The following is a 13,422-nucleotide window of genomic DNA, read 5'->3' as shown; positions in this document are numbered from 1 at the left end:
ATCCTGGATCTACAAGGAACTCAAACGTGCTGAAAAGAAAAAAACAGACAACCCCATTATGAAATGGGCAAAAGATATGAACAGACACTTCACAAAGGAAGACATTCGAGTAGCCAACAGACACATGAAGAAATGTTCAGCCTCACTAATCATCAGGGGGATGCAAATCAAAACCACACTGAGACACCACCTAACCCCAGTCAGAATGGCAATCATCAACAACTCAAAAAATAACAGCTGCTGGAGAGGGTGTGGAGAAAAGGGAACACTTCTACACTGTTGGTGGGAGTGTAAACTAGTACAACCTCTGGAAAGCAGTGTGGCGATTCCTAAAAGCCCTAAACATCAACCTCCCATATGACCCTGCAATCCCCCTACTGGGAATATACACTGAAGAACTAAATCACTCTACAAAAAAAGATACCTGCACACGTATGTTTATCGCAGCATTGTTCACAATAGCAAGAACCTGGAAGCAACTATGCTTCCCATCAAAAGAGGACTGCATTAAAAAAATGTGGTACATATACACGATGGAACGCAGCCATAAAAAAGAACAAAATCATGAATTTCGCAGCAACCTGGATGGAACTAGAGTCTATAATACTGAGTGACCTCTCACAGAAACAAAGATCCGAGTATCACATGTTCTCACTATAATGGACCTTGAACATCCAATGTAATACTATAAGAAAATGACTGGTGGTACTTGGAAACTATGGTGGGGGGGAGATGGGATTAACAGTAGCAAATATCTGTCTGGGGACGAGGAAACACCTCTTATCAACAGGGTACCTGAATGAAACGTAATTGTATACCTAACCCTTAACTGTACCCCACAACATCATAATAAAAAATATTTTAAAAAATGAATAAAATGAATTGGCTGAATGGAGGAGAATGAGAATGCAGAAGAGTGGTCAGAAAGAGAGATGATCTGGCATTTTGAGTTCCAAAGGCCAAGGGAAAAGAAGGAACATGAAGTCAGCAAAATGAGATACTATTAAGAGGTCAAGTAAGATAACTGCTAAATCTTGCTAGCAATACAGACATCATTGGTGATCTTAGAGCTACCTATTTTTACAGTGATGGGGCAAAAGCAAGATACATGTGCTTTGAAAACTAAGTGAGAATTGAGGAAATAAATGGGCATAATCACTCTTAGAACAAGTCTGAAATGAGAAAACAGAAGGCAAAGATAGCAGTTGGAGAAAAATACAGAGACTAAAAAAGAGTTACATGGAGTGGGTAGAGAGGTAGAGATTGTTTTTTAGGAGTCAAATCTTAATTAAATCTATTTAAAAAGTGAGCACAAGGACTCAGTTGAGAAGAAAAGGTAAACATAATATACTAATAATGTAATTTCTGGGAAAGTAAGAGATGACAGAATTCTTAAAAAGCAGGCACAAGAAGGAAAGAGAATGGGTACAAATGTGGGTGAGTTTGAATGTCCGGTCTTATACAGTAAGGGAATTGTCACATAATGCTTCTAATTTTTTCTGAGATGTAGAAGCCCATCTACAGACTATGATGAGACAGATAAGATGACCAGAGATTTGAGAGAAATGGAGAATATCTGAAAAGCTGTGCAAAAAGTAAGAGCAAGTATAGACCAGAAGAATCCTACACATCACAAATTCCTAGAGAGTCTTGATAAATCAAACCAGTTGTGAGAATACATGATATATGTGGTCTAGTAAGGATGAGAAAAAAACCAAACCAGCAACCACTGTTGTCAATGCAAACAATTACCAAAATCATATTAGAAACTTGAATTTGAAAACAAAATTGAAATGTGAAGCAAAAGGAACCATAATGAAGCCAGTAAAAGACAAGAGTATATCAAGACAAGAAAAGTCAAAGGACCCAGGAAGACATTTATAAATCCAGAAATCAGCAAGACAAAAACAGTACAGCTAATCTCAGAGTGATTTTTATCTAGTTTCTATTTTCTAGTCAGTTTGTTTACTTTCTTCTAACACAGTAGAGCCTGTTTCTAGGTAATAGTGATCTGCCGCTTTCTTAACAGAGGAATGGGTATTGTGAAAATGGATAGAGGGAAATAAAGAAAGCGTTTAATAAAGAATCTTTGGAAAATAGTTGAAACTGTTAAAACACTGAGACATATGATCAGGTCGCTATATTTACAAAAATACAGAATCATTTTTCCCAACAAAACTGCATTTTAAAATTCATAAAATCATTTTTCTAGAGTCCTAGAAATTAACTCAACTATACAAAGTTTTATACTTAAAATGAAAACTTCAGTTTCTAAAAATGTTGTATGTCAATAATACCAGGTAACTGAAATATTTCTGTAAAATTATATCAATTAAATTTTCTTCCTTCAAATTGATTTTCTTCTACTCACTCAGACTTCTTTTCACAGGCCTTAGAAGATTCTTCAATTCTCTTCTCTAACTCCAGGACAGCCTCTTCCTTTTTTAAAAGCATCTGCTGTGTCTGCACAAGTTCTTCTGCTAAAGTTTTCAACCTAGAATACATAGTTTCCTCAATATCAACGAACATATTAATTACAGTTACTTTCCAGATACCAAAAAAGCATCTAAGGTTACAATGGCCAAAACAGTAGCCACGTATAATTTTATTTAAAGTAAAGTAAAATTTCAGTTCCTTGATTGCATTAGCCACATTTAAAGGGCTAAACAGAAATGTGGCTAGTGGTTACATTATTGGACAGCAAGAAAAAAAAGGAATATTTCAATAATCACAGAAGGTACTCTCAGACAATGCTGGTCCAAGTGAGTCTCATTTCAAATAGGAAAAACAAATGGAAAGCAAGAAAAGAAAAGAGGAGAGAACTAAAGTAGATAAATATCTGTCATGACCCAGGAAAATGTACAGTAAAAAGACTATGCTTTTTGTTTTCCAACAAATAAGTACTCACATTCTGGCTTTGACACTTATTATCTGAGACCCTCGGCAAATTCTTATGCTCACTGAATGTATTTTCTCATTTTAATTTCAGTACAGTAACAGCTGCCTCACAGGCATTGTTTTGAGGACCAAATGAACTAATGTATATATGATGACTAGCACTTATGAGGCATTAAGTAAATGGTAACACATTCTTTGCATATGTTATCTCATTTAATCTTCACAATAATCTTATGAAATAGGACACTATTATACTTATTTTATAGAAAAGAATATGGGGCTCAGTTGTATGGAAGTTTGAATTGATGGTAAGCTATTTCTATTTTCACACATTGTAATAATGCTTTAGTGGTATTTTCTATATAGATTTGAAGATGATTTAATACACAAATTAATATGCACTCACAGACCAAATAATTTATGGTTACATAAAATACACTCAGTCCTTTAAGGAAATATTTATACCACAAAAACACACATGGCTATCATAGCACATTAAAATTCATATCTTCAGCTTTTCAAAGCACATCATGAAACCCAAAAGATACAAAAGAAAATATTAAGTAATCTAGCTATAAAAATGTAAATTTATTTGAAAATAAAGAAATTATTTAAAAAGCCAAAAGCAAAAGTGAAACTATGATGCAATCTTTTCATTGCAAATCACTAGCAAAAGTCCTCCCAATGCAAAAAAACACTTAGAACAAAGACAAACTGATATGAAAATGGACAATGAACAGAACTGGAAGTTCATCATGAAAAAATTAAATGATCAATAAACATATGGCATTATTTACAACTTGTTTAAATGTAAATAAGTTATTTTTCACCTACTAAAACTGACAAGTATGAAAACTTATTATATCCAGTATTTACAATAATGTAAAACAATAGAAACACTTTGTTGATGAGACAAAATCTGCACAAACTTTTCAGCAGTACTGTCTCTTGAAACTATCTCTCAAGTTTTAAATTAAAATATCCTCATTCAAATGTGAGTACACTTTTGAAGTCTAAAAACAAATATAAATACTTTTGAATTGACCAACACAGAGTTGACCAACCTTTCCAAACCTCAAAGCAACTGATGATGCTGTTGAAATTGTGTCCCTCTTCTAAATATTTTGAATCCCAGATTGTGTTTTCGAAATTCAATAACTTAAATGACAGCCAAATGAATTTGAAAATACCTCTAATAGTCTAATAGTTGCATGGTGAAAAATAGGAGTTAATGTTTCTTATTCAAGAAGGGGAACCAAAACAATTTCTTTTGGCAGATTTTGCATTAGTTCATCAACTGGAGAACCTGATGCCAAAGAAGTATGCAAATATATGTTTGATTAAATAAGATGAAAACGTAAAAAAAAAAAGTTAACAAATTTGTTTCTAACCTTATTTTTAAAAGAGTATTCTTTGACCATATAAAAATGTGTGTTTCCAAAACTTGTAACATTGCTTATAAAGCAAAAAACTAGAAAACATTTAAATGGTCATCGACAGAGTAATAGTTGAACAGATTTTAATTTATTTATGACATAGTCATAGCCACTAAAAAAAAATGAGATACATACATATAAATTTCTTCCAAGACATAATTTTAAATTAAAAGGCAAGATACAGAAGAAAATATACAGCATTGTTCCAATTTTATTAAAATACAAGTGCATATGTGTCATTAACTTAATTGTGTCCCTCTAAATTCATCTCTTGTGGCCCTAACCCCCAATATATTTGGAGATGAAATCTCCGGGAGGTAAATAGAATTAGATGATCCCTCTTGATGGGATTAATGCCCTTCTAAGAAGAGAAACCAGAGAACTCATTCACACTCTCTTCTCTATCTCCTCACACACACAAAGGTCATCTGAGTACATAGCAAAAAGGCAGCTGTCTACAAGTCAGAAAAAGAACCTTCACCAGTAACCAAATCAATTGACACCTTTACCTTAGACTTCCCAGACTCCATTCTGAGAAATAAATTTCCGTGTTCAAGCTTCCATTCTGAGAAATAAATTTCTGTGTTCAAGCCACCCAGTCTACGGTAATTTGTAGTATGACAGTCCAAGTAGATTAATATAATATGTGTATATTTATGTGTATGTGTTTATATGTAAATACATAGAAGAACAAGATGACTACCACCCAAATTTTTATCAACACTCTGAGAGGTATAAGACTGGAGTAGAAGGTGATTTAAGACCAAAATATTCTTTCATAATTTACTCTATGTGCTTCTATATTGCTTGGATCTAATGTAACAGGAAAGGATTTAATTTTTTAGAATTATTAAATAATAGATAATACAGATAAAAGAGCAGAAAAGCTACTGGATATAATCAGAAGAATTCAAAATATAGGAATCCAGATTATTTCATTTTTTTTTAGAGTCAAACAATAAATTTCAATAAGTTTCTGAAGGCATTCTATATTAAAGCAAACAAAATCATTGATGCTTATAATAATGATCAAGAGTCATCAAGGAAAGGTCAAATCAAGATGAATATTTTTCCTTAAGAATTCACTTATATTTGTAAGAGAGATTCATCAAACCTAGCAATATTATGTTTTTTAATATAATGAAGATATCAACTTCATTTCTGGATAATTCACTTATATGGAATAGTTCATATTCTGACTATCAGATAAAGAAAGCATTACTGTAGTAAAATTAGAGATCATTCTTAAGAAAACTACATTTCAACCCCTGGCTTCAACCTTCTTATTAAATAATTATAAGTAAATAACATAACGATTGGCTGTTTATAAAACTGTGACCTACATATAATCTCATTTAATCCAAATAAAAGTCTAGAATACTTAGGGTCCTACCTAAGAACCCAACCCATCCCCCAATGCATTCTATCACACAATACTATGCTAGTCTGGAGATAACAGAACAAAGAAACAGCTTCTCACCACTATGGTGACCAAACTACATCAAAGCTGAATTTAATAAAAAATTCTTTCCCTCTCATTATCACTTTCCTCTCCTCTGTTCTACCCTTTGCTAACCCCTCTACATGTTTTTCTCATTCTCTTCCTCGTTAATTTTCCATTCTGTCCACACCATGCTGAGCGCTCAGCAGTTTTTGACCAAAATGGCATGACCTCTGTGCCCCACCCTCCCTACTCACTTGACCTCACCAAGACAGACTTTTTGTTGTTATTTTCCCAGATGAAAAAAGTTCTCAGAGGGAAACATTTTGGCAATGTGGAAGAGGTGAAACAAAGGCAACAAAAATTGATGAGCTCAAAAACTTCTGAGCAGTGGAAAAAAGCATATTATATTAACAGGTGTATTGCATTAAACAGAGAGTACTCTGAAGGTGACTGAAATTTAAAATGTGTAAAAATATGCAATTTTTTAATAAATAAACTCCGAGTTTTTTGGAGTACCCTTACACACACACACACACACACACACACACACACACTTAAAAAAGTGCACAAAGATGTAAATGCAATGATGCTTACTGAAACACTGCTTATAACCACAATAAAGGTGGACATATCTTGATGCCAATGATGCTAAATCTTCAGGCGCTTTACTTGCATGATCCCTTCCAATCTCTGTATTAATCCTGCATTTGTAAGTCTGTATAGTTTTTCTTAAAGATGCTATCTCCCCCCCAGTGTTAAAAGCCTCAGGTCCCACAAAACCTGAATCCACCACTGGCAACAGTAAGAAACTGGAAATAACCTAAATGTCAGCAGTTAACAGCTAAATTAAATAAATTGTCATATACAAGTAGGAAAACACTATACAACATTCAAAAGTTTTAACATATGTTAAGAGGATGATGCAAAAGAATAAGCATAGGATAGTTCCCATTTACATAAAGAAAACTTTTTTTTTTTTGGAGTTGAGATCTCACTCTGTTGTCCAGACTGGAGTGTAGTGGCATGATCACAGCTCACGGCAGCCTCAACCTCCTGGGGTCAGGTGATATTCCTGCTTCAGTCTCCTGAGTAACTGAAACTATAGGTGCATGACACCATGCCTGGCTAATTTTTCTATTTGTTGTAGAGACATGGTCTTGCTATGTTGCCTAGTCTGGTCTCAGGCTCCTGTGTTCAAGCAATCCTCTGGCACTGGCCTCCCAAAGGGCTGGGATTATAGGCATGAGCCACTGCTCCCAGTCAAGAAAACAATTCGCATGTTTATGTTTGGATATACACTTTGGGAAAATACATAAGTTGTTTTCATGTGTTAACCCTGGTAGGTAGTAATGGGGATCTACAAAAAGAAGGAAAATTTTTTTTTAATTTTCACCGTATACCCTTTTGTAAGATTTCACAGATTTTATCATCTGCGTGTATTTGACAGAAAACTTTTAAAGATTTAATTGTCTTGAAAGATACAAAAACCTAGAGCACTTATTATGGATAAAAAAGTTTTAATATTTATACAAAATGTTTTATAACCTCAAACAATTGGCTATCATTACAGAAATCTTACAGCACTCTTAAAGAGACCCAACTTCCAAAAAAATTATGACTTGACAAAGAAATCACCTTAACTTTTATTTCTTACATGAAATTTCCAACACTGTCATTTTAATTACAACAGTTGGGTTAATAAAAAGCCAAATAGAATAAGGGTTATACTTGCCTAAAAAAGTTTTCTGACATCTCTTTTTGTCTATTACTGCAACAAAAAAATATACATTTCTTGTCACCTCTTCCTTAAAATATAATTGCAGCAGCATAGCATTTTTGGCCAACTTTTTATACCATGACTCAAATCTTTATGAGTTTTTCTCAAGACTAAACAAAAAATGGCTTTTAATCAACCAAGCAAAAGTTACGTTTCTGTTAAACATAGTCACCTCCAAATACCCAACCTAATCCACCTCCAGTCCAACAAATCCACCTGTTTTCTTTTTTTTTAGAAAGCAGGATTTATTGAGAGGACAGAAAAACTCCATAGTTGGAGGGTACCTGAAAGGGTTGCCCTCCACCTGCTTTCTTACGGCTTCTTTGCTTCCTTTAACCAAACTGTCCCTCTGTCATCTGTCTTCTAATATTTTATGTTTTTCCAAATCTTTCCAACTCACTCCAAAAGTATTCCTCTAATACAGCCTGAGAGAATTCTAATACTGCATAAATTCAACCAGAGACCAAACTTGAGCTAATATTGTAAATGACAACAGCCAAAAAAAAGACTTGGTACAAGCAATGATCTATTCAAAAGGTAAAGGAGTATTGCAGAATTTGACAACACATTGAATGCAAGGTTGATTCAGCTAGTTTTGTGGGTTAAACTGGTATCATCCTCTACAACAGGAGTCAGCAAACATTTTCTGTAAAAGTCCAGAGAGGAGGGTAGGTGCCATGGCTCATGCCTGTAATCCCTTCACTTTGGGAGGTGGAGGCTAGAAGAATGCCTGAGCCCAGGCATTCAGGGCCAGCTTGGGAAACTTGGTGAGACTATGTCTCTACAATAAATTTTTTTTAATGTAAAAAGTTTAAAAATTAGCTGGGTGTGGTGGTGCGTGCCTGTAGTCCCAGTTACTCAGGAGGGTGAGGTGGTAGGATCACCTGAGTCCAGCAGATGGAAGCTGTGGTAGCCTTTTGAGCATGCCACTGTACTCCAGCCAGGGAAACAGAGTAAGACTCCAACTCAAACACAAAAATAAGTCCAGAGAGCAAATTTTAGGCTTTGCCACCTAGTGGCAAAATCAAGGATATTATGTAAGTGTTAATATATCAAGAGAGAAAATAAATATTTGCAAATTTTTGGCAAATTCAAAATATAATATTTGTGTATAATTTATTGTAATACAATATTACAATATTATATAGCAATATAATATTACTTATCAGTAGTATTGCAATAATAAGAAAGTTGGGAATATTTTTCTTTCTTTTTTTTTTTTTTTGAGTTATAATCTAACTCTGTCGCGCAGGCTGGAATACAGTAGCATGCTCATGGTCACCCCAGCGTCGACCTGCTGGGCTCAGATGATCCTTCCGCCTCAGCCTTCCAAGTAGCTGGAACCACATGCTACCACACTTGGTTTATCTTTTTATTTATTGTAGAGATGAGGTCTTGCAAAGTTGCCCAGGCTGTTCTCGAACCCATGGGCTCAGGCAATCTGCTCACCATGGCCTCCCAAACTGCTGGGATTACAGGCTTGAGACACCACGCCTGGCCAATAGAAATCTTTTGAAGGTAGTAATACTTCCCTTCAGTGTACTTCAAAGTCAGTACTTATCATCAAAATCAACTGTAAATTTCACCTGATGATGCAGACATATAATGAGATGTTATGTATTTCATCTTTGTACATGTCTTTCCACACAGATCGATACTTCCAAATACCAAAATCAATCCAATTGGCATAGCATCACTGAATAATAAACATGATGCTTTGCCATCTAACTCAAGGACAAAATAATCTATACTCTGCTCTGCCTTAAAAGTACAATATTTGAAATCCATTTTCTCCTCTTTTCTGGTTTTGATGTGATAAGTATGAACTGATAATAAAAGTAAGTAAGATGCTACATACAGCAATATGTGTAGCACTCACAAAATGCTGTTGAGTTATAACTGAGTCACTGTGATTTGTTTTGTGCCAAACAGCAGTGTGAACCAATGAGAATGCCACATATTGTCTCTGTCACAACAGCAGGACTCTGCCGTTGTAGCAGGAATTCACCCACAGATAACAGGTAGATGTTATTTATGTACTCTAATACTTAAAATTCACATAATTTTCATGTATCACAAAATATAATTTTTCTGTTGATTTTCTTCAACCGTTTAAAAATGTAAACAGCATTCTTAGTTCATGAACTACACAACAATAGACAGCAAGTTGGATTTGCCTCATGGGCTACAGTTTGCTAACTCATGCCCTACAAGATGCAAGATAATCGCTTTCCACATAGAGAATTACCATTCTTCAACTGAGAGATCCTATTAAAATCCCATTATATAAGCTAAACATGTTCTTCTTTTAAATTTTGTAAAAATATACTAGTAAACAAGAGGGCTGAGGCTAAGCTTTAGTTTAGAATACAAAACTATACATTTTACACAATTGTGGTATTCAAATATATTTCCTACTGAAAGACAGTAGCAACTTATAATAAAGACCTCATTTAAAATTAGGAAATACAGCCAACAAAAGAATAAAATAGAAACTTAACTCTTTACCATTTTACTAAAACTAATCAAAAGTCTTTCTTTGCCAGACTTGTTAATGTTCAGATTTTTTTTTAGAGAAACTGGCAATCTGTAATTTACCATAGTTAAACTACTGATCTTATTGATTCATAATTCCATTTAAGATTGCAATAGATCACAAATGGATGCCTCATCTACCCAAAATGACAAAAACCATAGAATAAATATTTACAATATTCTTCTAATGTTCCAAATTTTATAAACTTGACTTTTTTTTTAATTCATTTGATAAACTATAATAACTGAGTCTCAAACTATTCAATTAAATAGTGAGTGGATTAGAAGAACTATTTGCACATACGCTTTTAATAAATAGATGACTAAGAATCAATAGGTACATAGAATCTCTTCCAACATTTGGCAAAGAAGGCAGATCCCAAATAGAGGCAAATGGGAACCGGGTGTTAGTAGGGAAGGAGAGAAGCTGTAGGTAATAGAGACAAATAAAGCAATCTCAGATTTAAGCTTGAAGGTAATGCAACCTAAAAGCATGTGGGATGGGACATACACAGCCTCCGATGTCCAGTGCCTGAGGTCATCAGACTGAGAAATAGCCCTCAAGCACATGGTAAGATTACACGCAAAACTTTTTCTATAAACAGACAATAGATGATTTAATTTAATTTTTTTTTTTTTTTTAGTAGAGTCTCACTCTGTCGCCCAGGCTGGAGTGCAGTGGCATGCTCATGGCCACCACAGCCTTGGCCTTCTGGGTTCAGGTGGTCCTTCTGCCTAAGTCTTCCAAACAGCTGGAACCACAGGCATGCACCATCACACAAAGCTAATTTTTTTTTATTTATTGTAGAGATGTGGTCTAGCCAAGTTACCCAGACTGGTCTTGAACCCCTGGACTCAAGCAGTCCTCTCACCTCCACCTCCCAAAGTGTTGGCATTACAGGCATGAGTCACTGTGCTCAATGAATTTAATTTTTATCATACACACATTTATAAATATGGTTGACAGATAAACAATGAGACCATGATAAAATGCTTTGTAGTACATGGTCAAATGGGTAAACGCAGTAACTTACCATGTACACGTCGTATCACTAAATGTTCATTAAAAAGGGGTTAAGTAATCTGTCTAGTTTCACAAAGATAATTTGCCAAATTATCCTCCAAAAAGGTTATACCAATTTACATAAGGACCAACACTTTAAAAGAAGGCTTATTTCTCCATACCTTATACAACACTAAGTATTATTTAATTATTTAATCTTTGGCAATTTCGTAAGTAAAATAGCCCCTTTCTTTTTCATTTATATTTCTCTAATTGCCAATGAAGAACATCTTTTCACAGGAATATTGATCATCTGTATTTATTTTTCCAGGAACTATCTGTTCATTTGTTTATTTCACTTCTATAAGATTAATATTTCAACACAATCAACAACTAATAATCTTAACGCCTTCAAGAAAGAAAAGGTATTACTTTAACTTTAAAGCATCAGTATAGCAGTAAAAAAAAAAAAAATAGGAGTTTTCTACTTCTCAAATTCAAAAAATACATACAGATTTTAATGGAATTAGCTTAGACATACTTAATAACAGACATAATGAATAACTCTTTCTTGGAATCAAATCCTTGAAAAAACCATAATCTTTTTTTTTCCTTTTTTTTTTTTTTTTTTTTGAGTGGAGTCTCACTCTGTCGCCCAGGCTGGCGTGCAGTGGCATGCTCACAGCCACCATAGCCTCGACCTACTGAGTTCAGTTGATCCTTCGGTCTCAGCCTTCCTCCAAGTATCTGGAACTACAGGCATGTACCACCACGCCCAGCTAATTTTTGATTTACTGTAGAAATGAGGTCTCGCCAAGTTGCCCAGGCTAGTCTCAAATTGGTGGGCCCAGGCAATGCCCTCACCTCAGCCTCCCAAAGTGCTGGGATTATAGGCGTGAGCCACTGCACCCAGCCAGAAAGCATGAACAGAACTGTTCAATGAAATGTAGCTAAGTTTTAACTCAGTAAGATGTAAGCTATTAAATCTTCTATCACATTATCAAAGATTTATTATCTTATTACAATTTTGCTCATTGTTTCATCACTATAATTAACAAACAATGATTTATAAGCATAACTAATTTTGCTCTCATTATACCCTGAAAAGCAATAAAACAAATTCTTCTTTGGTCACAAGATCTCTTGTTTTACATAAGCTTATAACAGGCAGCTATTTTTAATTTTACCACAATGTACTCCAATATCTATATGCTCATTAAAATGAATAAATTTTTGGTGCTCATTAAAATAAATAAATCAATTTCAGTGTAAACTCCTTGAAGGTATTAATAACCCTTGCAACCTTAAACACAGAGTAAATATATTTGATGACTAAGTTATTTGAGAGCAATATATTTATAACAAAAAAACCAGAAGTAATCTATGTCATATTCCTTCACAGAGCAGTACATGAACTGAGAAATTAAAGGTCTCACTGCACAGAAATTGAGAAACTGCCATCTGTTTTGTGCCATGTATTCAACTCTATTGTCTAAAGCAGATTTTCTCAACCTCAGCACTACTGACATGTTTGCCATATAATACTCTATTGTGGGAGGCTGTTCTGCACACTGTAATGTACATATTCATTCAGTAGCCAATCAGACATTAGTTAATGTCTCCATCTATTGTCATATACGTATAAAATCACCCAGGGTGAGAACTACTGGCTAGAGATATTGGCATTAAAACTGCCAATGGTCAAAAACAATAGCCAAAGTGAGAGCCCTGTGCAGGGCATCAAAAACTTGGGTACAGCTTCAAGAACCCCAATATGGCTGCTAGGAATAACTCTCTAATGCAGGATATTCCCATACCTGCATTCCTCTCATCAGTAGTCAGTCTATCACAATTATTAAGGCTTTATCTTCTACTGGTGATTTGTGGACAATCATTTGTTAGTTTCTTTGATCCTATACAACCAGCTTTAAAGATTCCAAACTCCTTTACAAGAAATAGTCCCAGTATCCTACTTTAGCTAATTTTCTGTACTACTAGGATGCTACTGAACAATAGAATATAGCTTATTTAATTATATTATATGAGGACTTTTGGTTGAGTTATTTAAAGTAAAATTCCAACAGTTGAGATGATATAAGATGTTCAGTATTGAAGAGAAATGGGTGCATAATCATTCTAGCTGTGGTTCTAACACAAAGATAAGCACAAACAATGCTATTAACAAATATTATAAATAAAATCACCGGACTCTGTGGCTCAGCCTATAATCCCGCACTTTGGGAGGCTGAGATGAGTGGATTGCCTGAGTCCACGGGTTCGAGACCCGCCTGGGCAACTTGACGAGACCTCATCTCTACAATAAATCAAA

At 34.6% G+C, this 13,422-nt stretch overlaps 1 protein-coding gene across 2 annotated transcripts in view; it reads right to left on the bottom strand.

The window, feature by feature from the left end:
* Window positions 1–13,422, bottom strand: part of FER (FER tyrosine kinase) — a 414,242-nt gene that overhangs the window by 293,712 nt on the left and 107,108 nt on the right. For both annotated transcript variants that reach the window (XM_008056755.2, XM_008056756.2), the window contains one exon: window positions 2,372–2,494. In XM_008056755.2, coding sequence (XP_008054946.1) covers window positions 2,372–2,494 — 123 coding nt within the window. The remainder of the gene's footprint in view (window positions 1–2,371; window positions 2,495–13,422) is intronic.

This window comes from Carlito syrichta, unplaced genomic scaffold (assembly GCF_000164805.1).
Source record: "Carlito syrichta isolate Samal-C Ts95f unplaced genomic scaffold, Tarsius_syrichta-2.0.1 Scaffold302457, whole genome shotgun sequence".
In the NCBI taxonomy this organism is placed as follows: domain Eukaryota; kingdom Metazoa; phylum Chordata; class Mammalia; order Primates; family Tarsiidae; genus Carlito; species Carlito syrichta.
Note: the sequence above shows the minus strand (reverse complement) of the source record. Positions and strands in the feature narration are given on the sequence as shown.